General features: G+C 41.1%; 2 protein-coding genes and 1 non-coding gene across 3 annotated transcripts; 1 reads left to right on the top strand and 2 right to left on the bottom strand.

The window, feature by feature from the left end:
• Positions 1-1,555: 1,555 nt before the first annotated feature.
• Positions 1,556-1,663, top strand: LOC112724380 (small nucleolar RNA R71). The gene has a single exon (XR_003163545.1). It is a non-coding gene; the product is annotated as a small nucleolar RNA R71 (small nucleolar RNA).
• An 11,531-nt stretch (positions 1,664-13,194) lies between these two features.
• LOC140176126 (uncharacterized) lies at positions 13,195-24,599 on the bottom strand. The gene is made up of 2 exons (XM_072206010.1): positions 23,546-24,599; positions 13,195-13,949 (listed from the first exon to the last, which is right to left on the bottom strand). The coding sequence occupies exons 1-2, from the start codon at positions 24,597-24,599 to the stop codon at positions 13,195-13,197; spliced, it is 1,809 nt and encodes a 602-aa protein (XP_072062111.1).
• A 371-nt stretch (positions 24,600-24,970) lies between these two features.
• LOC140176127 (uncharacterized) lies at positions 24,971-25,384 on the bottom strand. Its single transcript, XM_072206011.1, has one exon. The coding sequence runs from the start codon at positions 25,382-25,384 to the stop codon at positions 24,971-24,973; it is 414 nt and encodes a 137-aa protein (XP_072062112.1).
• Positions 25,385-27,529: the final 2,145 nt, after the last annotated feature.

The raw sequence follows: 27,529 nt of genomic DNA on the forward strand, positions 1-27,529 counted from the left end.
TTGGTTGACTCTTCTTTGAGAGAAGCTTTTTCTGCTTCCTCTCCATGGATGCAGAGAGAGATCCTTGAGTTGTAAACACAAGGTTGTCCTTATTTAATTGAAGGATCAATTCTCCTTTGTCCACATCAATCACAGCCCTTGTTGTGGCTAGGAAAGGTCTTCCTAGGATGATGGATTCATCCTCTTCCTTTCCAGTATCCAGGACTATGAAATCAGCAGGGATGTAAAGGCCTTCAACCTTTACTAACACGTCCTTTACTTGTCCATAAGCATGTTTTCTTGAATTGTCTGCCATCTCTAATGAGATTTTAGCAGCTTGCACCCCATAGATTCCCAGTTTCTCTATTACAGAGAGGGGCATGAGGTTTATTCCTGAACCAAGGTCACACAGAGCCTTAAAGATCATGGTGCCTATAGTACAAGGTATTATGAACTTTCCAGGATCCTGTCTCTTCTGAGGCAATGTCAGTTGATCCAGATCACTTAGTTCATTGGTGAACAAGGGAGGTTCATCTTCCCAAGTTTCAATGCCAAATAATTTGGCATTTAGCTTCATGATTGCACCAAGGAACTTGGCAGCTTGCTCTTCAGTAACATCCTCATTCTCTTCAGAAGAGGAATACTCATCAGAGCTCATGAATGGCATAAGGAGGTTCAATGGAATCTCTATGGTCTCTAGATGAGTCTCAGATTCCTTAGGTTCCTCAGAGGGAAGCTCCTTATTGATCACTGGATGTCCCAGGAGGTCTTCCTCCTTGGGATTCATGTCCTTCTCCTCTCTTGTGGGTTCGGCCATGGTAATTAATTCAATGGCCTTGCACTCTCCTTTTGGATTCTCTTCTGTATTGCTTGGGAGAGTACTAGGAGGGATTTCAGTGATCCTTTTACTCAGCTGGCCCACTTGTGCTTCCAAATTTCTAATGGAAGACCTTGTTTCATTCATGAAACTCACAGTGGCCTTAGATAGATCAGAGACTAAATTTGCTAAGCTAGATGGATTCTGCTCAGAATTCTCTGTCTGTTGCTGAGTGGATGATGGAAAAGGCTTGCTATTGCTAAACCTGTTTCTTCCACCATTATTAAAGCCTTGTTGAGGCTTTTGATCCTTCCATGAGAGATTTGGGTGATTTCTCCATGATGGATTGTAGGTGTTTCCATATGGTTCACTCATGTATTTTAACTCTGTTATTGCAGGGTTCTCAGGATCATAAGCTTCTTCTTCAGAAGATGCCTCTTGAGTACTGTTGGATGCAGCTTGCATTCCATTCAGACTCTGAGAAATCATATTGACTTGCTGAGTCAATATTTTGTTCTGAGCCAGTATGGCATTCAGAGTATCAATTTCAAGAACTCCCTTCTTCATAGGCATCCCATTACTCACAGGGTTCCTCTCAGAAGTGTACATGAACTGGTTATTAGCAACCATATCAATGAGTTCTTGAGCTTCTACAGGCATTTTCTTTAGGTGAATGGATCCACCTGCAGAAGTATCCAATGACATCTTTGATAGCTCAGATAAACCATCATAGAATATATCCAGGATGGTCCATTCTGAAAGCATGTCAGAAGGACACTTTTTGGTCAGCTGCTTGTATCTTTCCCAAGCTTCATAGAGGGATTCACCTTCTTTCTGTCTGAAAGTTTGAACATCAGCTCTAAGCTTGCTCAGCTTTTGAGGAGGAAAGAACTTGGCTTAGAAAGCCGTGACCAGCTTATCCCAAGAGTTCAGGCTGTCTTTGGGTTGAGAGTCCAACCACACTCTAGCTCTGTCTCTTACAGCAAAAGGGAAAAGCATGAGCCTGTAGACTTCAGGATTTACTCCATTAGTCTTAACAGTATCACATATCTGCAAGAATTCAGTTAAGAACCAAAAAGGATCTTAAGATGGAAGTCCATGAAACTTGCAGTTCTGCTGCATTAGAGAAACTAATTGAGGTTTCAGCTCAAAATTGTTTGCTCCAATGGTAGGAATGGAGATGCTTCTTCCATGTAAATTGGAATTAGGTGCAGTAAAGTCACCAAGCATTCTCCTTGCATTATTGTTGTTGGGTTCGTCTGCCATCTCCTTTACTTGTTCGAAATTTTCAATAAGGTTGTCTCTGGATTGTTGTAATTTAGCTTCTCTTAGTTTCCTCTTCAGAGTCCTTTCTGGTTCTGGATTAGCTTCAACAAGAATGCCTTTTTCTTTGTCCCTGCTCATAAGAAAGAGAAGAGAAAAAGAAAAGAAGAGGAATCCTCTATGTCACAGTAAAGAGGTTCCTTATTGTTAGTAGAAGAAGAAAAGGAATAGGGGTGAAGAAGAAAGAAGAATCCAAACACAAGGGTAAGGATAGGAGCAGTGATGTGAGATGAAGAGAAGTGTTAGTAGATGAATAAATAAATAGAAGGGGATGAGATGAGGAGAGAATTTTCAAAAATAATTTTTGAAAAAGAGTTAGTGATTTTCGAAAATGGTTTTTGAAAAAGGTTAGCGAAAATTCAAATAGAAAATAAAATAATTAGTTAATTAAAAAGAAATTTTTGAAAAAGAGAGATGATATTTTCGAAAAATGAGAGAGAGAGAGTTAGTTAGGTAGTTTTGAAAAAGATAAGAAACAAACAAAAAGTTAGTTAGTTAGTTGAAACAAATTTGAAAATCAATTTTGAAAAGATAAGAAGATAGGAAGTTAGAAAAGATATTTTAGAATCATATTTTGAAGAAGATAAGATACGGAAGATATTTTTGAAAAGCTATGATTGAAATTGGTTTTGAAAAAGATTTGATTTTTAAAATCACAATTAATGACTTGATTCACAAGAAATCACAAGATATGATTCTAGAACTTAAAGTTTGAATCTTTCTTAACAAGTAAGTAACAAACTTGAAATTTTTGAATCAAAACATTAATTGGTGATGTTACTTTCGAAAATTATGTGATAAAATTAAGAAAAAGATTTTTGAAAAACATTTTTAAAATTTTCGAAAATAACTAAGAAAAATGAAAAAGATTTGATTTTTGAAAAAGATTTTGAAAAAGATGAGATTTTTAAATTGAAAATTTGATTTGACTCATGAAAACAACTAGATTTTAAAAATTTTTGAAAAAGACAAATCTAATTTTCGAAATTTTAAGAGAGAAAAAGGGAAAGATATTTTTTTGGTTTTTGAATTTTTATGATGAGAGAGAAAAACAAGAAAAATGATGCAATGCATGAAAGTTATGGATCAAAACAATTAATGCATGCAAGAATGCTATGAATGTCAAGATGAACACCAAGAACACTATGAAGATCGTGATGAACATCAAGAACACATTTTTGAAAAATTTTTAATGCAAAGAAAACATGCAAGACACCAAACTTAGAATTCTTTAATGGTTAGACATAAAGAATTCAGGAATGCATATGAAAACAAGAAAAGACACAAAAATGCAAATGCAAAGATCAAACAAGAAGACTTACCAAGAACAACTTGAAGATCATGAAGAACACTATGAATGCATGAGAATTTTCGAAAAATGCAAGATGCACATGCAATTGACACCAAACTTATAACATGACTCAAGACTCAAACAAGAAACACAAAATATTTTTTATTTTTATGATTTTATGATTTTTTTGTATTTTTATTTTAAAATTTTCAAAAATCATTTTGAAAAAGAACAAATAAGGATTCAAAATTTTTCATATGAATTCCAGGAATCTTGTACTCTTTAGTCTAAAGCTCCAATCTGAGGGTTAGACATGGCTTAATAGCCAGTCAAGCTTTAGAATGGATTTACATCCATTGAGGTGATTAGTTGAAGACCAATCCCAAAGGAGTTTGGGTGTGGCTTTTCAGCCAGATAGGATTCAACATGTTACCATGAAACTCTAGAATTCATTCTTGAAAGTTTTGAAGCCATAGAATAATTTATTTTTGAAAACATTATTTTTTTTTTTCGAAAACAAAAGAAAAATTTTTGAAGGATTTTTGAAAAATTTTTGAAAACTTTTTGAAAAGAAAATGAAAAGAAAGTTACCCAATCTGAGCAACAAGATGAACCGTCAGTTGTCCAAACTCGAACAATCCCCGGCAACGGCGCCAAAAACTTGGTGTTGTTGCCGGATCAAAATTTGGCATTGATGTTACCGGACCAAAAGCTTGCCGAAAACTCGAACAATCCCCGACAACGGCGCCAAAAACTTGGTGCACGAAATTGTGATTACACTTTGATTATTTAAAATTCATTGCTCTTTCTTTCCCTGGCAATGGCGCCAAAAACATGATGCCAATACCATGGTTCACAACTTCGCACAACTAACCAGCAAGTGCACTGGGTCGTCCAAGTAATACCTTACGTGAGTAAGGGTTGAATCCCACGGAGATTGTTGGTATGAAGCAAGCTATGGTCACCATGTAAATCTCAGTCAGGCGGATATAAAATAGTTATGGAGTTTTCGAAAATAAACAATAAACTAAGGATAGAAATACTTATGTAAATCATTGGTGAGAATTTCAGATAAGCGTATGGAGATGCATTCGTTCCTCTGAACCTCTGCTTTCCTGCTGTCTTCATCCAATCAATCTTACTCCTTTCTATGGCTGGCTGTTTGTAAGGATGTCACCGGTGCCAATGGCTACTTTCAATCTCTCTCGGGAAAATGGTCCAAATGCTCTGTCACAGCACGGCTAATCGTCTGGAGGCATCACCCTTGTCATTGGTTGCATCCTATTCCTCTCTGTGAAAATGGTCCAATGCACTGTCACTGCATGGCTAATCATCTTGGAGGTTCTCGATCATACTGGAATAGGATTTACTATCCTTTTGCGTCTGTCACTACGCCCAGCACTCGCGAGTTTTGAGTTTGTCACAGTCATTCAATCCCAGAGTCTTACTCGGAATACCACAGACAAGGTTTAGACTTTCCGGACTCTCATGAATGCCGCCATCAATCTAGCTTATACCACGAAGATTCTGATTAAGAGATCTAAGAGATACTCATTCAATCTAATGCAGAACGGAAGTGGTTGTCAGGCACGCCTTCGTAGGGAATGATGATGATTGTCACGTTCATCACATTCATGTTGAAGTGCGAATGAATATCTTAGAAGCGAAATAAGATGAATTGAATAGAAAACAGTAGTACTTTGTATTAATCTTTGAGGAACAGCAGAGCTCCACACCTTAATCTATGGAGTGTAGAAACTCTACCGTTAAAAGTACATAAGTGAAAGGTTTAGGCATGGCCGAGAGGCCAGCCCCTCTGATCTAAGAACCAGGCGTCCAAAGATACAATTCCGGATTCAAAGATGATTCCAAAGATGTCTAATACAATAGTAAAAGGTCCTATTTATAATAAACTAGCTACTAGGGTTTACATAAGTAAGTAATTGATGCATAAATCCACTTCCGGGGCTCACTTGGTGTGTGCTTGGGCTGAGCTTGAGTGTTGCACGTGTAGAGGTCCTCCTTGGAGTTGAACGCCACCTTTTGTGCCATTTTGGGCGTTGAACTCCACTTCTCAACTTGTTTCTGGCGCTGGACGCCAGAATTGGGCAGAGAGCTGGCGTTGAACGCCAGTTTGCGTCGTCTAAACTTGGGCAAAGTATAGACTATTATACATTGCTGGAAAGCCCTGGATGTCTACTTTTCAACGCAATTAGAAGCGCGCCATTTTGAGTTCTTTAGCTCCAGAAAATCTACTTTGAGTGCAGGGAGGTCAAAATCCACCAGCATCAGCAGTCCTTCTTCAACCTCTGAATCTGATTTTTGCTCAAGTCCCTCAATTTCAGCCAGAAAATACCTGAAATCACAGAAAAATACACAAACTCATAGTACAGTCCAGAAATGTGAATTTAACATAAAAACTAATGAAAACATCCCTAAAAGTAACTAGATCCTACTAAAAACATACTAAAAACAATGCCAAAAAGCGTATAAATTATCCGCTCATCAGTCACCGACTTCCCGAGCTCCTTGTGAGTTGGGGGGGATGCCACCTGCAATAACACTCCAACGCTCAAGTCAGAAGGGGTGCAGGTGGTATGAGGATAAAGGATATGTAACGTACCTTGGGGGAGGGGTAGGACCCTCCCCTTATATATCCTGTCAGTAGGGCGGGCTCCACAGGGGAAGGCCTCCTTCTAGGAAGGTTCTTTTCCTACAACTGTCATGCAGCTGGCAATGAGGGTGAGTGTCCGGGTTGCGTGCGTTGATCCAATCACGTGGATCGGGTCACCCGTGGGCCGGGTCGACCGCCCCACCAGCTGGGCTGGGCCATAACAGTGCCCCCACGCGCCAGCTATGGCTGTGAGCGCCATTGGTGGCGCCAGGACAATGTCTTTCGTTGCCTCGTTCCCCGCACCAAGCATTTAATACTCTTAATGGGCAATTCAAAATCCCACGAGAAAAGACTATTTCCCCCTGCCCTTCGCGCTCTTTGGAGTTGGTTTCTTTTCAGTTTCAATGTGTTGTCGCTGCGGTTCCTTTGCTCTCTCCATTCTCTTCCCACAATCTTTACTACACATCTCTGCTTTGCCCAGACCTTTCTCAATCCTTGGATTTTCTTCGATCATCATCACCATTCTGGTTAGCTTCCTGTTCCTTTCCCTGGTTTTGATATGGCGTTGTTTATCTTTGTTGTTTGTAATTCTGACCTTTGCATGTGTATTGTAGTCTTGATATGAACTGCATTCTTGTTGGTGTTTTAACATTAGGTAGATACTGTAGGGGGGTTACTGATGAGCGAATAATTTATACACTTTTTGGCATTGTTTTTAGTATGTTTTTAGTAGAATCTGGTTACTTTTAGGGATGTTTTCATTATTTTTTATGTTAAATTCATATTTCTGGACTTTACTATGAGTTTATGTATTTTTCTGTGATTTCAGGTATTTTCTGACTGAAATTGAGGGACTTGAGCAAAAATCAGATTCAGAGGTTGAAGAAGGACTGCTGATGCTGTTGGATCCTGACCTCCCTGCACTCAAAGTGGATTTTCTGGAGCTACAGAACTCAAAATGGCGCGCTTTCAATTGTGTTGGAAGGTAGACATCTAGGGCTTTCCAGCAATATATAATAGTCCATACTTGGCCGAGTTTAGACGACGCAAAAGGGCATTGAACGCCAGTTCTACGCTGCTGTCTGGAGTTAAACGCCAGAAACACGTCACAAGCCAGAGTTGAACGCCAGAAATACGTTACAAACTGGCGTTCAACTCCAAGATTGACCTCTACACGTGTAACATTCAAGCTCAGCCCAAGCACACACCAAGTAGGCCCCGGAAGTGGATTTATGCATCAATTACTTACTTCTGTAAACCCTAGTAACTAGTTTATTATAAATAGGACTTTTTACTATTGTATTAGAGATCTTTTGATCATTTTTAGATCTCTAGACCTCCATGGAAGGCTGGCCACTCGGCCATGCTTACCCTATGTTCACTTATGTATTTTTCAACGGTAGAGTTTCTGCACTCCATAGATTAAGGTGTGGAGCTCTGCTGTTCCTCAAAGATTAATGCAAAGTACTACTGTTTTTCTATTCAATTCAACTTATTCCGCTTCTAAGATATTCATTCGCACTTCAACCTGAATGTGATGAACGTGACAATCATCATCATTCCCTATGAACGCGTGCCTGACAACCACTTCGGTTCTACCTTAGATTGAATGAGTATCTCTTGGATCTCTTAATCAGAATCTTCGTGGTATAAGCTAGATTGATGGCGGCATTCATGAGAGTCCGGAAAGGCTAAACCTTGTCTGTGGTATTCCGAGTAGGACTCTGGGATTGAATGACTGTGACGAACTTTAAACTCGTGAGTGCTGGGTGTAGTGACAGACGCAAAAGGAGGGTGAATCCTATTCCAGTATGATCGAGAACCTCAGATGATTAGCCATGCTGTGACCGAGCATTTGGACCATTTTCACAAGAGGATAGGATGCAGCCATTGGCAAGGGTGATGCCTCCAGACAATTAGCCATGCAGTGACAGCGCATCGGACCATTTTCCAGAGAGGATTAAAACTAGCCATTGACAACGGTGATGTCCTTACATAAAGCCAGCCATGGAAAGGAGTAAGACTGATTGGATGAAGACAGCGGGAAAGCAGAGATTCAGAGGAACGAAAGCATCTCTATTCGCTTATCTAAAATTCTCACTAATGAATTACATAAGTGTTTCTATCCTTATTTTATGTTTACTTATTATTTAATTTCGAAAACTCCATAACCTTTTGATATCCGCCTGACTGAGATTTACAAGGTGACCATAGCTTGCTTCATACCAACAATCTCCATGGGATCGACCCTTACTCATGTAAGGTTTATTACTTGGACGACTCAGTGCACTTGCTGGTTAGTTGTATCGAAGTTGTTAATGAAAAAAATTTATTAAGACGTGCGTACAGAGTTTCTGGCGCCGTTGCCTGAGATCACAATTTCGTGCACCAGTTACCATTCTAGGATTTTGTTTTTTCTGGCGCTGCTCTTGGCTGTAGATTTATACCTTGTTTTGTAGTTGTCGAATAGGTGAGTTATAGTTTCTGGTGTTAGTACCGGCTTCTCAGCCTTAGACTGATATTGGTGGTGCCCTCACTGTAGGTATGGCCCAACGTCCTGTTGTAAGGGTCGTGAGACCGGCACCCTATGACCGATATGCTTGGGTGACTTCGAATGTGAAGGATGCCCCTAATCAGATGTCCCTAGAGGAACTTACGGAGTTCCGACAGGCCGACTATCTTTGTGGAGCAGCCAACAAGGAGGCTAATTACGCGGCTTTCGTTCCTGCCGACAACGAATGAATATATGAATTAAATCTGCGCTCTCCCAAGGTCGCCGATTGGATGTGGTTGTATAAGACCAAGTTCACTCGCTTGGGAGTTCGCCTTCCTTTCTCCCCTTTCCAAATGGTGCTGCTTAATCGATGTGACGTAGCGCCATCCCAATTGCATCCGAACAGCTGGACTTCCATTCGCTATTTCGAGATGGTGTGTGAGCACCTGTAGTTGCCGGTCTCTGTCAAAGTATTTCTTTTTCTTTTTACTTTAACAAATCCTTCCAAAAGAGGAGGCCTAAAAAGGGCTACATGTCCTTCCGGGTGGCCCAAGGCCGGCGGATCTTCGGCGTATTCGAAGTTTCCTATCACAGTTTCAAGGACAAGTACTTCAAGGTCCGTCCTATGGAAGGTCGGCACCCCTTCTGGCTAACATTAGAAGGGGAACACCGTATACCGACTTACTGGAGTTTCGAGGCGGGAGCTAATACCTTTACGAAAATAACGTATAAGGGATTATCTCCGGAGAATAAGAAGGTTGTCGACGTATTGTTGGCCATTTTTGGGAAGAATCTTGTTAACCCCCATCTCCTTATGTGTGATCGGTATATGGCTAGGAATTATATATGTGAGTAGCCGTCTAGTGATTTTCTGTGTTTATTCTTGCCTTAACTTTTCTATCGATTTGACAACTAACAGGTTTCCGTATCTTGTTGTAGTGTCAATGTCTGCCAAGGTAACAGGACTTGATACTTTATTCAACACTTTCTTAGCTGATGGCAGTGATGATGAATCCACCACCCCTGCCCAAGAGGTCCCGGCCGAGGACGTCATTAAGCCCGAGGTCCAGTCCCAAGCTGCCCAGGGGGAGCGACCCGGAACCAACGCCTCTTCGGGTCCTCAGCAGGAGGTAGGGGCTGGTTCGGGACCCCGACCAGAGGGGGACCTGGGGGCTGAGGAGGAGGGTGACAATCCAATGAAAAGAAAGTCGCCTTCTACCCCTGAAATTGAAGTGCTGGTTGAGAATCCAAAGAGAAAGAGGCCGTCTTCCAGTCGGGAGGGGGCTCTCACTGTTATGGAGAGGAACTTTGATGCCGGAAACTTCATCGATTCCCAGCTGTTTCCCGGCATGGAGGACTTCTTTTATAGTGGGGACCTTGCTTCGCAGGCGAGGTGGATGTACCGCACTTTGCTTCGAGGAGCAGCTATAGCAAGGAAGGCGGAATCCGCCTTGGCGGGGACCCGGTCTTTGGAAACGAAACTTGAGTCTTCAGTCAAGGCCAATGCTAAGTACAGAGATGAAGTGAAGTTGCTTCAGGAACAACTTGCTGTTGACGAGGAAAGGGCCAAGACAGCAGAGGAGAAAGTCAAGGTCGCTGAGGAGGAAGCCCAGACTGCTAAGGAGAAGGTCAAGACCGCTGACGCCTCCGTAGCGTGTCTTACTGAGCGAGAGCTCACCCTGGAGAGTCAGCTTAACACTGCTCAAGGTCGGGTGGTCGTGCTAGAAAAAGAGCGTGATGAGGCCCTCTCGTCGGCCAATGCGGCCCAGGGTGAAGCTGCTGAATTTAAGAAGAAGTATAAAGACACCGTGAAGCAGGGCAAAGGTGCCATCTTGATGACCGAAGAGGCCCTCAAGGCTCAGGTGAAGCTACTGGCTCCCGACTTTGATACCTCGGCTATTGGCGTTTTCAAAACCATTAGGGATGGCAAGATTGTTGATATGCCGAAGAAGTAACTTGTATCTTTTAGCTTTGTAGATTGTAAACTTTTGTAGACTTTGAACTTTCGTAGTTTCAACAAATATGTTTGCCGTTTGGTCGGCATGTAACCAACTACTTCTCTTCTTGCTTTGCTGGTAATCCTTTTACTTTATATCCTCTTACCGTTCTGTTGGTAGTCGGTTATTTGTTTATATTTGCTTACCGTTTTGCTGGTAATTGGTGAAGCCAGACCATGTTTTTTATTGTTTTAGTAACCGCACATAGTGACGTTCTTTACTTTGGTGGTTTCCAGGGTGATCAGTCCCGGCATACCGTTTTATCGTTTAACCAGCGTAACCGTTCAATTGTAATGCTTAATGCAAAGAAAAAATGACAAATAGTAGACGAATAATATGGGTAAATGGCGCAAAGAAAAAAGACAAATAGTAGACGAATAATATGAGTAAATGGTTCAAAGGCAAGGTAATAGTAAATATATGACAAGAGCAAATAACTCAACACAAAATAACGCGGGTCTTACTAAACCATTTATAGCGGCAGGTCATCTACCCGGTTGGTGCTTCCTGCTTACTAGGAATAGAATCTCCTTAAGTTGCCCGCATTCCAGGTCCTCGGAACTTCCTTGCCATCCAGCCGCTCTAGCTTGTAGGCGCCATTGCCGAGGACCTCCTTCACCCTGTATGGGCCTTCCCAGTTTGCCGCTAACTTTCCTTCACCCGGAGTCGGTAGTCCTATGTCGTTGCGCCGCAAAACCAGGTCATCCCGTTCAAATTCTCTTTTGAGTACCTTCGCATTATAGCGGAAGGCCATTCTTTGTTTTAGTGCTGTCTCCGACAAGTAGGCCATCTCTCTGGCTTTATCCACCAAGTCTTTTTCTATGCCCTCTTCGACTCCTCCTAGGAGTAGTCGTGGACTCGGCTCACTGATTTCTACGGGTATTATTGCATCTACCCCGTAGGTGAGCCGGAAGGGCGTTTTCCCAGTAGACGACTGCTGAGTTATGCGGTAAGACCAGAGGACTGAGGCCAACTCGTCAGCCCATGCTCCCTTCTTTTCATCAAGTCGCTTTTTTAGGCCTTGCAGGATGATCTTATTTGCCACTTCCACTTGGCCATTAGTTTGGGGATGTTCCACAGACGATAACTTTTGCTTTTTGCCTAGGCCGGCCAGAAATTCTCCAAATTTTTTGTCGGCAAACTGTGTCCCATTGTCGAAGATGACAACCTCTAGTATTCCAAACCTGGCTATCACTTGTCTCCACACGAACTTCCGACAGTTGGCCGAGGAGATGCTGGCCAACGGCTCCGCCTCCACCCATTTTGTGTAATAGTCAATGGCTATGACTAGGTATTTGACTTGCCCTGGTCTCACTGGGAAAGGTCGTAGCAGGTCGATTCCCCATTGCGAGAATGGCCGTGAAGGCGTCAGCAAACTCAGATCGGCTGCTGGTGCCTTATGAAAGTTGGCGTTCTCCTGGCAGCTTTTGCATTTCTTCACAAATTCCTTAGAATCCGCCATCATAAAGGGCCAGTAGTAACCGGCTCTAACGAGCTTTCTGGCTAGGGCCTTCCTCCCGATGTGGTGACCGCAGCATCCTTCATAGACTTCTCTGAGCACGTAGTCCGTTTAGTCGGGATGCAGGCACTTCAACAGGGGTTGGCTGATCCCCTTCCTGAACAACTGGCCTTGTATGATTGCATATTTGGCCGCTTCTCGCCTTATTGTCTTTGCTGCCTTCTCGTTGCTGGGGAGTTTAGCCTTTTCTAAGAGATTGATGATTGGGCTCATCCAGCAAGGATCTACTTGGGTTAGATGCAATGCCACTACCAGTTCCTTTATCAAACCTTGGATGAGAGATCGGTTCCCCGTTTCGGGTTTTGTGCTTACCAATTTTTATAGAAGGTCTGCCCGTGTGTTCTTCTCTCTCGGGACATGTTAGACCGTGACCTCCTCAAACTGCTTACTTAACTCTTTGACTTTCTCCAAATACTTCTGTAATAACAAATCTCTGGCTTGGTAGGTACCAATGATTTGCGACGTCACAACCTGTGAGTCACTATATATTTCTAGCCTCGTAGCTCCGACCTCCTTTGCCAGAGCTAGGCCGCCCAGCAGGGCCTCGTATTCTGCTTGATTGTTTGACACCGAAAATTTGAACTTGACTGACAGCTCGTATACAACTCCAGTTGGATTTTCTAAAATGATTCCTGCTCCTTCGAACGTTTGGTTGGATGCTCCGTCCACGTGGAGCCTCCACCGTGTGTTCGGAGTCTCAGCATGGTCCCCTGTGACTTCTATCAGGAAGTCAGCCATGGCTTGAGCTTTGATCGCGTGCCTGGGTTCATACTGCAAGTCGTATTGGGAGAGTTCGACAGCCCAAGTCATCATTCTACCCGCCAGATCAGGTTTTTGGAGCACTTGTCGGATTGCCTGATCAGTCCTGACGATTACATGGTGTCCTTGAAAGTACTGCCGCAACCTGCACGAGGAGGTCAGAAGTGCATATGCCACCTTCTCCAGCTTGCTATACCTTAGCTATGCTCCTTGTAGTGCTTTACTCACAAAATATATTGGTTGCTGGGTTTTCCCGTCTTCTCGCACCAAGACCGCTGCCAATGCCTCATCAATTACCGCCAAGTACAAGTACAACGCTTCTCCATCCATAGGTCTCGTGAGGATAGGTGGTGCCGAGACATCTCTTTGAAGTGTTTGAAAGCCTCCTCGCAAGCCAGGGTTCACTCGAACGCGATTCCCTTCTTCATCAGGTTAAAGAAGGGCAGCGCTTTGGCCGCCGATGCACCGAGGAAGCGGGATAGCGCGGTGAGTCTGCCCGCCAATCTCTGGACGTCTTTCACACTTCCCGGGCTTTTCATTTGTAGGATTGCTTCACACTTTTCTGGGTTGGCCTCCACGCCTCTTTGGGTTATCATGAACCCCAAGAATTTCCCAGCTTCGACTGCGAAGGCACACTTGAGTGGATTGAGCCTCATACTGTGCCGTCCCAGAGAGGTGAAGACGTTTTCCAGGTCGCCGACGAGGTCTTTAGCTTCGGTAGTTTTGACCAAGATGTCGTCTACGTATACCTCTACCGTCTTGCCGATAAGGTCTTTAAAGACCTTGTTCATCAGCCTTCGGTGCGTAGCCCCTGCATTCTTTAGCCCGAACGGCATCACCTTGTAACAGTATGTCCCTCTTGGCGTTATGAACGTCGTTTTCTCTTCATCTGGCCGGTGCATCGATATCTGATTGTACCCAGAATAGGCATCCATGAAACTCAGATACCGGTAACCTGCCGTCGCGTCAACAAGAGCATCGATGTTGGGAAGGGGGAAGGAGTCCTTGGGACATGCTTTGTTAAGATCAGAGTAATCCACACACATTCTCCATTTCCCACTGGGCTTTTTAACCAAGACAATGTTCGACAGCCAAGTCGAGTAGTCGAGTTCCCAAATGAAGCCCGCTTCTAGTAGGTTGGCCGTTTGCTTGGCCACTGATAAATCACTATTTCATAGTTTATCTTGTGCTCAATTGAGTGGTTTTTATCAACTCTTTACCCACTTATTCATACTATTTGCATGGTTTTACATTTGCCTTCCTAATTATGTGCTTTGATTGAAAACATGCTTCTTTGGCCTTAAGTTCCCTATGTTTAAATCCTCTCTTATTACCATTAGATGCCTTGATATGTGTGTTAAGTGATTTCAGAGATTACAGGGCAGGAATGGCTCAGAGGATGGAAAGGAAGCATGCAAAAGTGGAAGGAATACAAGAAGTTGGAGAAATTGCTAAGCTGTCCAGCCTGACCTCTTCGCACTCAAACTGCTATAACTTTAGCTACAGAGGTTCAAATGATGCGGTTCTAGTTGAGTTGGAAAGCTAACGTCCGGGGCTTCGATTTAATATATAATATGCCATAGTTGCTCAGACGCTAGACGATGCGAACGCGTGCTTCACGCGGACGCGTCGCAGTGACGAAAAATCAGCGTGTTTGAATTCGCAACCAGCGAATTATGGGCTGTTTCTGACCCAGTTTGCGGCCCAGAAAACACAGATTAGAGGCTATAAAGTGGGGGAATGCATCCGTTCATAAACAAGTTTTTCATATTCACAATTTTAGGATTAGATGCAGTTTTTAGAGAGAGAGGTTCTCTCCTCTCTCTTAGGATTTAGGATTAGGATTTCTCTTGCTTTCAGGATTGTTTCTTTTTATCAGGTTCAATTTTCCTTTTATTTATTTTCTCAATTTAATTTATGAATTCTTCTATGTTACAGACAATTCCTTTGATTAATGTTATTTGAGGTATTTCAGTTTATGATTGCTTTCTTTTAATTACATTATTGTTATTTCCAATCTAAAGACATTTTTATTCCAGCAGATTTACTTTTTTTCCTTTTGGTCTTGGTTAAGAAATCAGTAACTCAGGAGTTATCAAACTCAACATGATTGATAATTGTTATCTTTGCTAATTGAATTGAACTTCAATAATCACAATCTTTCCTTAGGGATTAACTAGGATTTGAAGATCAAACTAATTAGTCACTTGACCTTTCTTTACTTTAAGTAAAGACTAACTGAGTGGAATTAAGATTCAACCTTCATCATCATTGATAAGGATAACTAGGATAGAACTTCTAATTTCTCATACCTTGCCAAAAGTTTATTTTACAGTTATTTATTTTTTTTACAGTCTTTTACTTATTTTAATTACAATTTAAATTACTTGTTCCTCATCTTCAAAACTCCAATTTACAATCTCCATAACCAATAATAAGAACATACTTCCCTGCAGTTCCTTGAGAAGACGACCCGAGGTTTAAATACTTTGGTTATCAATTTTTAAGGGGTTTGTTACTTGTGACAACCAAAACATTTGTAAGAAAGGTTGATTGCTTGGTTTAGTAACTATACTTGCAATGAGAGTTTACTATAACTTCTAAACCATCAATCTTCAGTTCTTCAAAATGGCGCCGTTGCCGGGGAATTGCAAACGTATACCTTATTATTGGTTATTGTAAATATTTTTTTTTTTGCTTGTTTATTTGTTTTATTTTTGTTTTTATTTTTGCTTTTTCATAAATTAAGAGGTTATTGGTTTTTATTTAGTTATTAAAAATTTTTCAAAAATTTGTTCTTCGTGTTCATCTTGACCTTCAAGTTGTTCTTAGTTGTTTTCTTCGTTTTGATCTAAAAATTTTAAGTTTGGTATCATTTTATTGTTTTTCTCTTTCCTCATTTAATTCAAAAATATCTTTTTCTCTTTATTTTTATTGAGTTTTCGAATTTTCCACAAAGAAAAAATTTCAGATTTTGATTTTAAAATTTTTATCTTATCTTATCTTAGTTTTAAATTTCAAAATTCAAATATTTTTCAAAAATAATATCTTTTTCAAAATCTTATCTTATCTTATTTCAAAAATCAAATTTCAAATTTCAATATTTAATTTCCAAAATTCAAAATTTAAAAATTCAAATTTCAAATTTTAATTTTTCAAATTCAAAAATTTTAATTTCAATAACCTTTTAATTAAAATTTGTTTTTATTTTCGTTTTTAATTTTTATTTACTATTATGAGTTCTCACCCCTCTCGCTTTAAGTTTAGTTCCAATATTGTTGCAAGGAATGGAAATTATCACAGAAACATGCATCAAGGTCAAAACAATCAAAAATGGGAGGAGCCACAAGGATTTAATCAACCCTCTTGGCAAAAACCCCCTCCAATGCACTATAACCAACAACCATTCTGTGATGCATACCAAAATGATGACTATAGTGGACCCCCTTGTAGTTACCAACAAGGCCCACCTATGATTATGAACCGCCTCCTCAACACAACTCTGGATCACCATACTCACAAGCCCCCTACTACCAGACATCATCACATGATTCTAACCCTCATCCACCATACCAACCACCTTATGAGCCATATGAACCATATATAGAACCACCCCAATTCCAACCCAATTACTCCCAAGAACCACCACCTCAATATTTGTCATCTCCATATCCATCAATCCAAGAGCACTATGATCCTACTTATGATAGCCGAGCGCAACAAGAATCAAGGGATCGTCTCATGGAAACATGTGCAAAACTTCAAGCAACCCTTCGCCAACTGGATCAAGCGATAAATCGATTACCTTCCCGACGTTCGGACACTCAAGGAATCCACATGACCTCATGTGGGCAATCTAATGAAGAACGTAGCATGAAGGAGATATTAGAAACTCCGGTGGACAGTGAGTAGTACGATTTTATATTGAAACAATTGGAAGAAGCTACGCCTGCCATTGAGGAGGAAGAAGTGGTTGCAGACTTAGGAGATGCTGAACCTCCATGGGAAAGTGAGGTTATAGAACCTCCTTCCAAGGCGATTAAAATTGATGCTGAGGAGGGTGTACAACCTCCAAGGCATATCATAGTTGAAGACCTGGAAGAGGTCGATCAAGAGATGGAGATTCAAGAAGAAGAAGCACAACCTCCCATGCCCTTGGTAAGTAATGAAGAAGAGGTTAAAATCAAAGAAGTTTGCAAAGAGGTGGAAGTTGTCAAAGAGCACAAGGGAGTGGAGCTTGGAATCACCTTGCCAAAGTTATTGGAGACCCCTCCCCCTAAGTTGCCATCATCCTTCACAACATTCAAGTGGGTAAAATTCATATCCCTTAGCTTTCTAATTCCACTTGAATATGGGCTACTGGAGACGGATGGTCAGCTTAGAGCTCTTTGTGGCATAAAGAGTAAGAGGAAGATGGTCAGTGGTAAGAATTGTCCTGCAAGGTTCATTATGGTTAGAAGCTCGAAGTTTAAATGCAAGGGTTGGTGTAAAGCTCAACTGATTAGGTCTAGGAAGTTGTTTGGCCGCTTTAGTGAGAATTCAGATTGCTTGCTACCCGGATGGAATCATAATGATCAACAAGAAGACGGGTGCAAAAGCAAGATTTGGGATCCTGGAATCTGTTCTAACATCCAACACCCCGGGAGCCTAAGAATCTGTTTGAAGCTGCTGAAAGGCTTTACGTGCCTAGTTTGGGATCCCGGAGGCCATTGGAATTACAAACATTGGTGAAGATTCCTGGATGAGTTCAAGCACAAGCGACCATAAAAGGAAGCTCACCAAATGTCCAACATAAGGACTTTAACTAAAAGTGCTAGGTGGGAGACAACCCACCATGATATGATCGTTCCTTTTTCATTTTTTATTTAGTTTTATTTGTTTTTGAGTTTTATTTTATTTTATTATATTGAACCTGGAGTTCTGCATAACATTCATATTAGGATTGCATTCTGCAAACTGCATTATAAAAAAAAAAAACACACGCACGCGACGCGGTAGCGTCGCTGATGCGTCCGCGTCACCAGTGCATTGGGAACAAAAGAAATCGAGCAGAAAGTCACGCGAGAGCGTGGCTGGAGACGTGTCTTTGTCACAAATCACCCCACGTGACCGCGTCACTCACGCGGACGCGTGACATGAAAATTGACGTCAAAAGGGTGCATAGCTGAAAGTTATGCTGGAGTGGTTCTGGATTGGTGTTGAACGCACAGCCTTACCACGCGGACGCATGGCTCACGCGTCCGCGTCATACCCCCATGATGGCCACTCACGCGATCGCATCGATCACGCGACCGCGTCACCCTGGATTTTGGCAATACTAAGTTTCGAACAGAGAGTTGTGCGAGCGCGAGGCTGCCCTCGCGCTAGTAGCATAAACTGTGTCACGCGACCGCATGACCCACGCGACCGCGTCAATCCGTATAAGTGCAAGTCACGCGACCGCGTGCCCCACGCGTCCGCGTCGCTTGCGCCGCACAGCTTATCCTAATTTGCCAAATATCTTATCTTTTCTTCCCCAATCCTAATTTTTCCTCCCTCCTTTCTTACTTACTTCTTCTTCCCTCCTTTCCCTTCTCATTCTTCTTATCTTTCATTTTATTTTACTTAATTTCTTTGCATATTTCATTCATTACATTTTAATTTTGTGCATATTTTTATTTTCTTTTCTAAATTCATTATTTTTCCTTTGGTGTTCAAATTTTCTTATTTAGCTGTTGCATCTTCTCTTGAATTATTTTGGGTGCTTAGTGACTTGTTTTATTCTGAATAGGTAATATTATTTATATCAATGCCAATCTTTTATACCTGTATTACTTTTACGTTGACATGAATTTATATTATCTCTCCTTACCCACACTCTCTCCTTCATTGTCACAAAATTTTGCACCACTAGTATGCCATGTGCTTCTATTGTTTTCTCACTTGCATGTTGTAGCTACCATGTAATTGAGACCTTCATTTTTAGCATTAACCAACCCAAGTTTTATTTGTTTTCTATCTTTGCTTTGGATTACTTTCCTTCCCTTTTTCTTTCAGGATGGCCACCAGGAAGAGAACCGGAAGACGTTTACATGGGAGAGACAAACAAGTTCCTACGCACATTCCTTGATGAGAAAAGCGTCAGTTGAAATAACCCGTCCACCTGCACATCTCAGCATGCACCGAGGACGGTAAAATATTTAAGTGTGGGGAGGTCGATACCGATCTCCGTAGGTTAGTACCTTCCTATCTCAACACAAATGATTTATTTTCCTTATTAGTTGCTGCATTTGCATGTTTGTTTGATTTTTGTGCATATTTTACCACTTGGTTAAAGTAATATTTTCTTTTTTAAGAAACCTTTTATAGCATTTCACTAATTTGAATAAAATTTAATGTTACACTTGTTTGAAGAAATATTATACTGGAACATTGTTTAGAGCTCGAAAACACAAAACCTGTGAGATTTTGAGCCTATTTGAATTGGTTGCATTTTATCAACCAAAAATTTTGTTTTAGTATGTATTTTTTCTCTCTAAAATTCTGATGTTTGTCTTGCTTAATTCTATATTTCCATGGTTTGATGTATGCATGCACTTATATGATTGAGGCCTTTGTTTCACTGAGCTTACATACCCATATGGCCTTACCCTTTCATTATCCTTTGCAAACCAATGTTGAGCCTATTTTATCCCTTTTATTCTTACTTTAGCACATCGTTAACTCTAAGCGAAAAACAATAATGTCCTTAATTCGAATCCTTGGTTAGCTTAGACTAGTGAGAGTGCTCATGAATTAAGTGTGGAGAAATTGGGATTGAAAACATTTGGTTTGAGAATTGAGTATGTTAGAATTTTCTGAAAATGTGAAAGAAATGTTTTGGACATGTCATGCATTCAAAAATTTAATCATATGCATTGAAAAAAAGAAAAAAGAAAAAAATATAAAAAAAAAGAAGAAGAAAAAGAGAAAAAGAAGAGAAAAATAGCAAATAATAAAAAGGGGACAAAATACCCCAAAGTAAATGGTGAAAGCAATGCATATGTGATGACATGTCATCATGTCATGTTTTTCTATGCCTTTTTCCTTTGGTTTCAATAGGTTTTATGCACTTTCTTGATCCATAAGCAAGCCAATTGGGTAGATTTTCATGCTTCCTTTGATTTAATCAACCATGTATGAATTCATGCTATTTCATGAGGTTTTATGCTATAATTGTCACATATTATGAAAGAATGAATATCTCATGATTTTGAGCATAGCTTTGATGTGTTTGGTTGATCAATGATAGGTGAAGAAATCTTGGAGAAAGGTTGAAGCAAGAAGGAATAGCTAGGAGTAAAGAGAAGACAATGGAATAAATGAAAATGAACCATGAAGCAAAAAGTTGGACCTAAAGTTAGCCTCAAAGTTAGACCCCTAACGTGAGGGCTAACGTTAGGCATGAGGATTACTCCCTGACCATCCAACGTTTGCGCCAACGTTAGCCCCCTAACTTGGAGGCTAACGTTGGCACATGAAAGCATAAGGGAGAGGGGCCAACGTTTGCGCCAACGTTAGCCCCCTAACTTGGAGGCTAACGTTGGCGCCACTAGCATATAAGCAAGGCCAATGTTAGGGTCAAAGTTAGACCCCTAACGTTGGCACCAACGTGCATACCAGTAAATTTTGCTTGCTGCTATGAAAAGTTGGAGCCAAAGTTAGACCTCTAACTTTGGCTCAAACTTTAGGTCCAACTTTGGCTAACCTCAAAACCGGTTCAATTGGTTCACTTTGGTTCTTCTTCAAACTTCAAGAGCAATCAACCAAGGCCTCTTTCAACCCAATTCCACCAAGAGCAAGGGCCCAACTCAAGGCTTGAAGATCATTTTTGAAAGTGTATAAATAGGATAGAATTCAAGTTATTCAGAGAGCTTTCCTTTTGGAATTTTCATAATAGTTTTTGGGAGAGCTTTTGAGTGAACTTTAATTTCTTTGCTTTCAATTTCATTTTAATTTTGTCTTGGATCTTGGATTGGAGAATTGAAGAAATTCTGTTTCAATCTCAATCTTGGATCTCTCTGTTTCTTTACTGTTGATTTAATTTCATTTCCGGTTCATTACTCTTCATCTATTCTCTTTGCAATTTACAATTTCCTTGCAATTGTTCTTGTTGGATCTAGGAAGGCATTGAGATCTAGACTTGGTTTTCTAGTCTCTGGGTCCTGAGATCCAAATCTCCAATTTACATTCGGTTTCTTGCTTCCTTATGTTCATTTACTTTTCTGCTTCATTTCCGGTTCAATCCCAATTCCCTTTTTCTCTTCTGTTCAATGCAATTTAGTTTTTCCTTGTTTAATTTCTACAAATCCACATCCCAATCCCCTTTACATTTCAAGCAATTTACATTCCTTGCACTTTAAGATTCCGCAATTTACATTTCTTGCACTTTAAGTTTCTGTCATTTAATTTCTTGTTCTTTAAGTTTCAGCAATTTATTTCTTGTTCTCTTTACTTCAATGCAATTTAATTCTGCAAGTTACAAAACCATCAACCAAATCTTGATTCGCTTGACTAAATCAAACCACTAAACTAAAATTGCTCAATCCTTCAATCCCTGTGGGATCGACCTCACTCCCGTGAGTTTTTATTACTTGATGCGACCCGGTGCACTTGCCGGTTAGATTTGGGTGTTTTGGGAGAGATTCGTTTCTCACCAAAATATCTCATCAATATGTACTGTACTTGAAATTAGAATGCATGAATATGTGGAAAATATAGTTAATGGACAGTTAGGTTTTTTATTATGATTACATGGATTGTCTAAGTTAGGTGGAAAGTTTAAGTTAATTAAGGATTCAGATTTTAGTCCACTTGGCCAAATACAAATCCTACCTTGACCCTGACCCCATTACAACCCTTAAAAGACCTCTTGATATGTGTATCTGTGCATTAAATTTTTGTTGATTGTTAGATGAAGAGCAAGCCTTAGAAAGCAAGGATAATAGAGAATTGAGAGAATCGAACCTTAAACACATGAGTGATTAGAGTGTATACACTTCCAGTGAGGGTTCGATGCTCGATTCTTTGTTCCCGGCTTTCATGAGCTATTTTCTTCTTGCAAGTCTATTTGTACTCTATTTTGTAATTTGAATTAGTAAAATCCAGTTCATATTTGTTCTTAAAAGATTTGTTTACTTTTAACCAAGTAGGTAGAAACATTTTGCATGTAGTTGCATTCATATAGATAGGTTGCATTTCATATTAATCTACCATTCCTCTTCATCTTTATAGCTTCTCTTGAGCTTAACATGAGGACATGCTAATGTTTAAGTATGGGAAGGTTGATAAACCACTATTTCATAGTTTATCTTGTGCTCAATTGAGTGGTTTTTATCAACTCTTTACCCACTTATTCATACTATTTGCATGGTTTTACATTTGCCTTCCTAATTATGTGCTTTGATTGAAAACATGCTTCTTTGGCCTTAAGTTCCCTATGTTTAAATCCTCTCTTATTACCATTAGATGCTTTGATATATGTGTTAAGTGATTTCAGAGATTACAGGGCAGGAATGGCTCAGAGGATGGAAAGGAAGCATGCAAAAGTGGAAGGAATACAAGAAGTTGGAGAAATTGCTAAGCTGTCCAGCCTGACCTCTTCGCACTCAAATGGCTATAACTTTAGCTACAGAGGTCTAAATGACGCGGTTCTAGTTGCGTTGGAAAGCTAACGTCCGGGGCTTCGATTTGAAATATAATATGCCATACTTTCCCTGATGCTAGGCGACGCGAATGCGTGCTTCACGCAGACGCATCGCAGTGACGAAAAATCAGCGTGTTTAAATTCGCAACCAGCGAATTCTAGGCTGTTTTCGACACAGTTTGTGGCCCAGAAAACACAGATTAGAGGCTATAAAGTGGGGGAATGCATCCATTCATAATTAAGCTTTTCATATTCACAATTTTAGGATTATATGTAGTTTTTAGAGAGAGAGGTTCTCTCCTCTCTCTTAGGATTTAGGATTAGGATTTCTCTTGCTTTTAGGATTGTTTCTTTTTATCAGGTTCAATTTTCCTTTTATTTATTTTCTCAATTTAATTTATGAATTCTTCTATGTTACAGACAATTCCTTTGATTAATGTTATTTGAGGTATTTCAGTTTATGATTGCTTTCTTTTAATTACATTATTGTTATTTCCAATCTAAAGACATTTTTATTCCAGCAGATTTACTTTTTCCCCTTTTGGTCTTGGTTAAGAAATCAGTAACTCAGGAGTTATCAAACTCAACATGATTGATAATTGTTATCTTTGCTAATTGAATTGAACTTCAATAATCCCAATCTTTCCTTATGGATTAACTAGGATTTGAAGATCAAACTAATTAGTCACTTGACCTTTCTTTACTTTAAGTAAAGACTAACTGAGTGGTATTAAGATTCAACCTTCATCATCATTGATAAAGATAACTAGGATAGGACTTCTAATTTCTCATACCTTGCCAAAAGTTTATTTTACAGTTATTTATTTATTTTACAGTCTTTTACTTATTTTAATTGCAATTTAAATTACTTGTTCCTCATCTTCAAAACCCCGATTTACCATCTCCATAACCAATAATAAGAACATACTTCCCTGCAGTTCCTTGAGAAGATGACCCGATGTTTAAATACTTCGGTTATCAATTTTTAAGGGGTTTGTTACTTGTGACAACCAAAACGTTTGTAAGAAAGGTTGATTGCTTGGTTTAGTAACTATACTTGCAACGAGAGTTTACTATAACTTCTAAACCATCAATCTTCAGTTCTTCAGCCACCTCTTTCACCCTTTCCTGGGACATTTTTCTCCTCCTTTGGACCACTGGTTTTGCCTCCAGTCTTATGGCTAATTGGTGCGACATGAATTGGGGGTCTATACCCGGCATGTCAGCCGGAGTCCAGGCAAACAAGTCACCATTAGCTCTGATCATCTCCATCAGGGGTTCTTTCAAATCAAGGGGTAGATTTCTGTTTACAGAGGTAAACTTCTCATCTGAGTCACCGACCCTGAACTTTTCAAGGTCCCCTTCTGGTTCCAGCCTGGGTTTGTCCTCAACCCTGACGTCCAGGTCGGCAAGAAAGACGCCAGATGCTTCTTTAGACTTCTTCCTCAGGGAGAGGCTGGCGTTGTCGCATGCGACCGCCGTCTTCAGATCTCCCCTGATGGTCCCCACTGACCCATCATCAGCCACAAAATTCATTAATAGTAGTTTGGTGCAAATCACCGCCCCAAACTCGTTGATGGTCTTCCTTCCCAATATGAGGTTATAGGCCATGGAGTCCCTTAAGACAATGAACTCCGCCATCAGCGACCTCTTCCCCCGACCTCCGCCAATGGAGACTGGAAGGGAAACCACTCCATCGGGCTTGATGAAGTTATCGCCTAAGCCTACCACGCCGTGTTGGTGGCCCCTCAAGTCGGTGTCCCGTAAGCCCAGAGCATCAAATACATTGCGGAACATGATGTTGGAATCAGCTCCCGTGTCCACCAGGATTCGTTTTACTAGGCCGGTGCCCACCCTGGCCGTGATCACCATCGGAGGGTTCTCCGGGACCTCATCAAACCATTGATCTTCGGGCCCGAATGATATCGAGGGTACCCTTCGGGAGGGCGGCGTGGATCCAGAGGACATAGCTAAGACCTTGGCATCTTTCTTGCTAGCCGATTTTGATCTTGGTGGGACATCCCTTCCGATCACCACATTCACTACAGTGAGGCCACGCTCATTATCCTCTTTGTGCTCCCGTCTTTGTCTTACGGCACGAATTTTGTCCTCGTTTGATCGATCATGTTCCCGCCTTCTCATTCCCTTATAAGGTGGGAAAAATCAGCCAACTTTCCTTCCCGGATGGCTTGCTCTAGGGCGTCTTTGAGGTCGAAGCAGTCTTGGGTCTTATGGCCATAACCCTTGTGGTAATCGCAATAGAGGTTTTTGTTTCCTCCCGTTCTGTCCTTGAGTTGTCGAGGCTTCGACAAGATGTCCTTGTCGGTAATCTACTGGTAGACTTCAACAATTGGAGCTGATATGGGGGTATAGTTGGTGAACTTCCCTACCTGGAGAAACGGCTTGAAGTTTTTAGCTGATCCTCCGTCCTTGGAGTGCTCCTTCGACCTTTTCCCGCCGCCTGATGGTCGAGGATTGGAGTAGGCGGGCTGCCGTTTATTGGCCGCCATGACTTAGCTTACTTCTTCATTATTGATGTACTCTCTGGCTACGTTCTGAATCTCCTGCATTGTCCAAACGAGCTTGGTGGTAAGATATTTCCTGAAATTCGCGTTCAATAACCCGTTGGTCAAACACAAGCTGGCCACCGAATCAGTTAGGCCGTCAATTTCTAAACACTCGTCGTTGAATCTGTCCAGGTACTTCTGATTTGGCTCACCGGTTTTTTGTGTTATTCCTAGTAGATTGATCGGGTGTTTCGCTTTAGTGATGTGCGTGGTGAACTGAGCCAAGAAAACGCGACTGATGTCGGCAAAGGCGGTTATGGAGCCCTGAGAGAGGGCATTGAACCAACGAATCATCGGCCCAGCTAAGGTTACAGGGAAAGCGCGACACCTCACTTCATCGCCCACCCCTTCCAGGTTCATTCTAGCCTCAAAGGCCGTTAGGTGCTCCTGGGGGTCTTGGGTCCCATCGTACTTCATGTCTGTTGGCTTGTCGAAGTGCTTCGGTAGCCGGACTTCCAAGATCGAGTGGTGGAAGGGGGTTGCTCCCATGACCACAGGCTTGTTGCCTTTTTCTCGTTCTTTCTCTACTGTCTTCCCTGTGTAATCGGCTTCTTCTTGACCTTTGTCTGTTGTCTTCTTGCTGTGGTCGTCTTCTCCTTGGTCTTTCTCTGCTGTCTTCTCGGTCATCTTCTGCTGCTTCTCTCGTCGGTGATCGAGAGTAAATCACAGGATCACGTGGTCTTCTCGGCACCTCCCTTCTTTCCTGGCTCTCAGACTCTGTTCGGGGGCTTGGAGTGCGCCTGGAGTGACTTTTTCGGAGACTTCCCTCTCTCCTTTGAGGAGATCGGGAATGCTCTTGACTGGGAGTTGGCTGATAGCATTCTCTGCTGGCTAGTTCCCGTTCTAGGTTTTGCACTCTGTGGCGCAGTTCTTGTATTATTCTTGCGCTATCACTACCTGTTCCTCCAAAGGGTCTTCTCTCGGGTTGCCGCGGGGGGTATCTGGTGCGCTCACGAGTGGGAGTGCCTGTGGCCAGAATAAAGTCCATGTTCCCACAGACGACTCCAATGTATGGTAGGTCGGTTACCGGACGGTTCAGGGATGCTTGTCCGGTGAAAGGTAGGGCCTGGTCTCGATTCGGGCCTAGAACGCGAGGGGTGAGGGTCACCGACTTCCCGAGCTCCTTGTGAGTTGAGGGGGGTGCCACCTGTAATAACACTCCAACGCTCAAGTCAGAAGGGGTGCAGGTGGTATGAGGATAAAGAATACGTGATGTACCTTGGGGGAGGGGTAGGACCCTCCCCTTATATATCTTGTCAGTAGGGCGGGCCCCACAGGGGAAGACCTCCTTCCAGGAAGCTTCTTTCCCTACAACTGTCATGCAGCTGGCAATGAGGGTGAGTGTCCGGGTTGTGAGGCTAAACGGGTTGCGCGCGTTGATCCAATCACGAGGATCGGGTCGCCCGTGGGCTGGGTCGACCGCTCCACCAGTTGGGCTGGGCCGTAACAGAAAGTGAGGACCAACAAGAAAGCAAAAAATTAAGAAACGGTGAAAGATTTTCAAAAAATAAAATTTTACAAATGAAAATTTTTAAAATAAAGAAGGATGAGTGAATGGTGATGAAAAAAAGAAAAAAAATGACCGAACACAGGAAAAAGTTTAAAGAACGATAAAAAAAAAGTAGGTTGTTAAATGAGTTAGTTTGTTTATCTTTTTATATTATTTTTAGGTCAAAAATCTTAAACAAATAGTATATTTTTTAGTTGATGGGTCAGATTTTTAGGTTGGATCAAAAAAATATTGACTAAAAAAGTGCTACTTTTTTTTAAAAAATAAATTGACCGTCCATTTAATCCGCGGACTAGGCTGATTAACTCGTGTTTAACCCGTAATTTAAATTAAGTTAATTTTAGAAACAAAATCTGCATGTTTAAATGCGTAAATGGACTGGTCTGAGGTGTTTAGTCCATTTTGACAATCCTATGAAAAAGTGGAATGCTGAAATGATGGAATGGAATAAGTATTTGTTTAGGTTGATTTATTTGAGTAAAAAAGTATTTTTATTATGTTTTAAACATGTTTGGATATATTTTTTTAAAAAAATATTTTTATTAAAAAAATAAATTATTTTTTTTAAAAGCTAATAATACTTTATTTTTAAGAAAAGCATAAACAAAAAATATTTTAATATTTAAAATTTTTTTTAAAAAGTCTTTTCAAATATAAATGGCTTTTGTCTATTATATTTTTTTTTAAAAAAAATAAAAAAGTAAGTAGTTTTTTTAAAAGCCAATCAGAATATCACGTACTCCGTACTCAAGGAGAATGAGAGAAGGAGAGAGCGGGGGCGAACGGTTGAGGGTGAAACACAGTGAGGAAGATGGCCATGCCATCGGAAGAGATAAGGGGGAGAGCGTGGGTGGGTGTGTATCCGGTGTTAAGGAGGGTTCTTCTCGAGAGGGGTTAGAAAAGCCATCCAAGGTCTCTTTTAGAGATAAAGTCATTGGTGCAGAAAAGTCTAAGGCCTTTGCATTAGTAGGGTCTTTATCTGGGGATGGTATCGC

The sequence above is a fragment of the Arachis hypogaea genome, chromosome 11 (genome assembly GCF_003086295.3).
Source record: "Arachis hypogaea cultivar Tifrunner chromosome 11, arahy.Tifrunner.gnm2.J5K5, whole genome shotgun sequence".
Lineage (NCBI taxonomy): Eukaryota > Viridiplantae > Streptophyta > Magnoliopsida > Fabales > Fabaceae > Arachis > Arachis hypogaea.

What these genes read in the sequence shown, in the direction of transcription:
- LOC140176126 (XM_072206010.1), bottom strand. Translation starts at nt 24,599, where the DNA reads ATGAGAAGGCGGGAACATGATCGATCAAACGAGGACAAAATTCGTGCC. An exon ending in TGAAGAACTGAAGATTGATG is followed by an intron (nt 13,950 to 23,545) that starts GTTTAGAAGTTA and finishes GTGATTTATCAG; the next exon opens with TGGCCAAGCAAACGGCCAAC.
- LOC140176127 (XM_072206011.1), bottom strand. Translation starts at nt 25,384, where the DNA reads ATGAACCTGGAAGGGGTGGGCGATGAAGTGAGGTGTCGCGCTTTCCCT.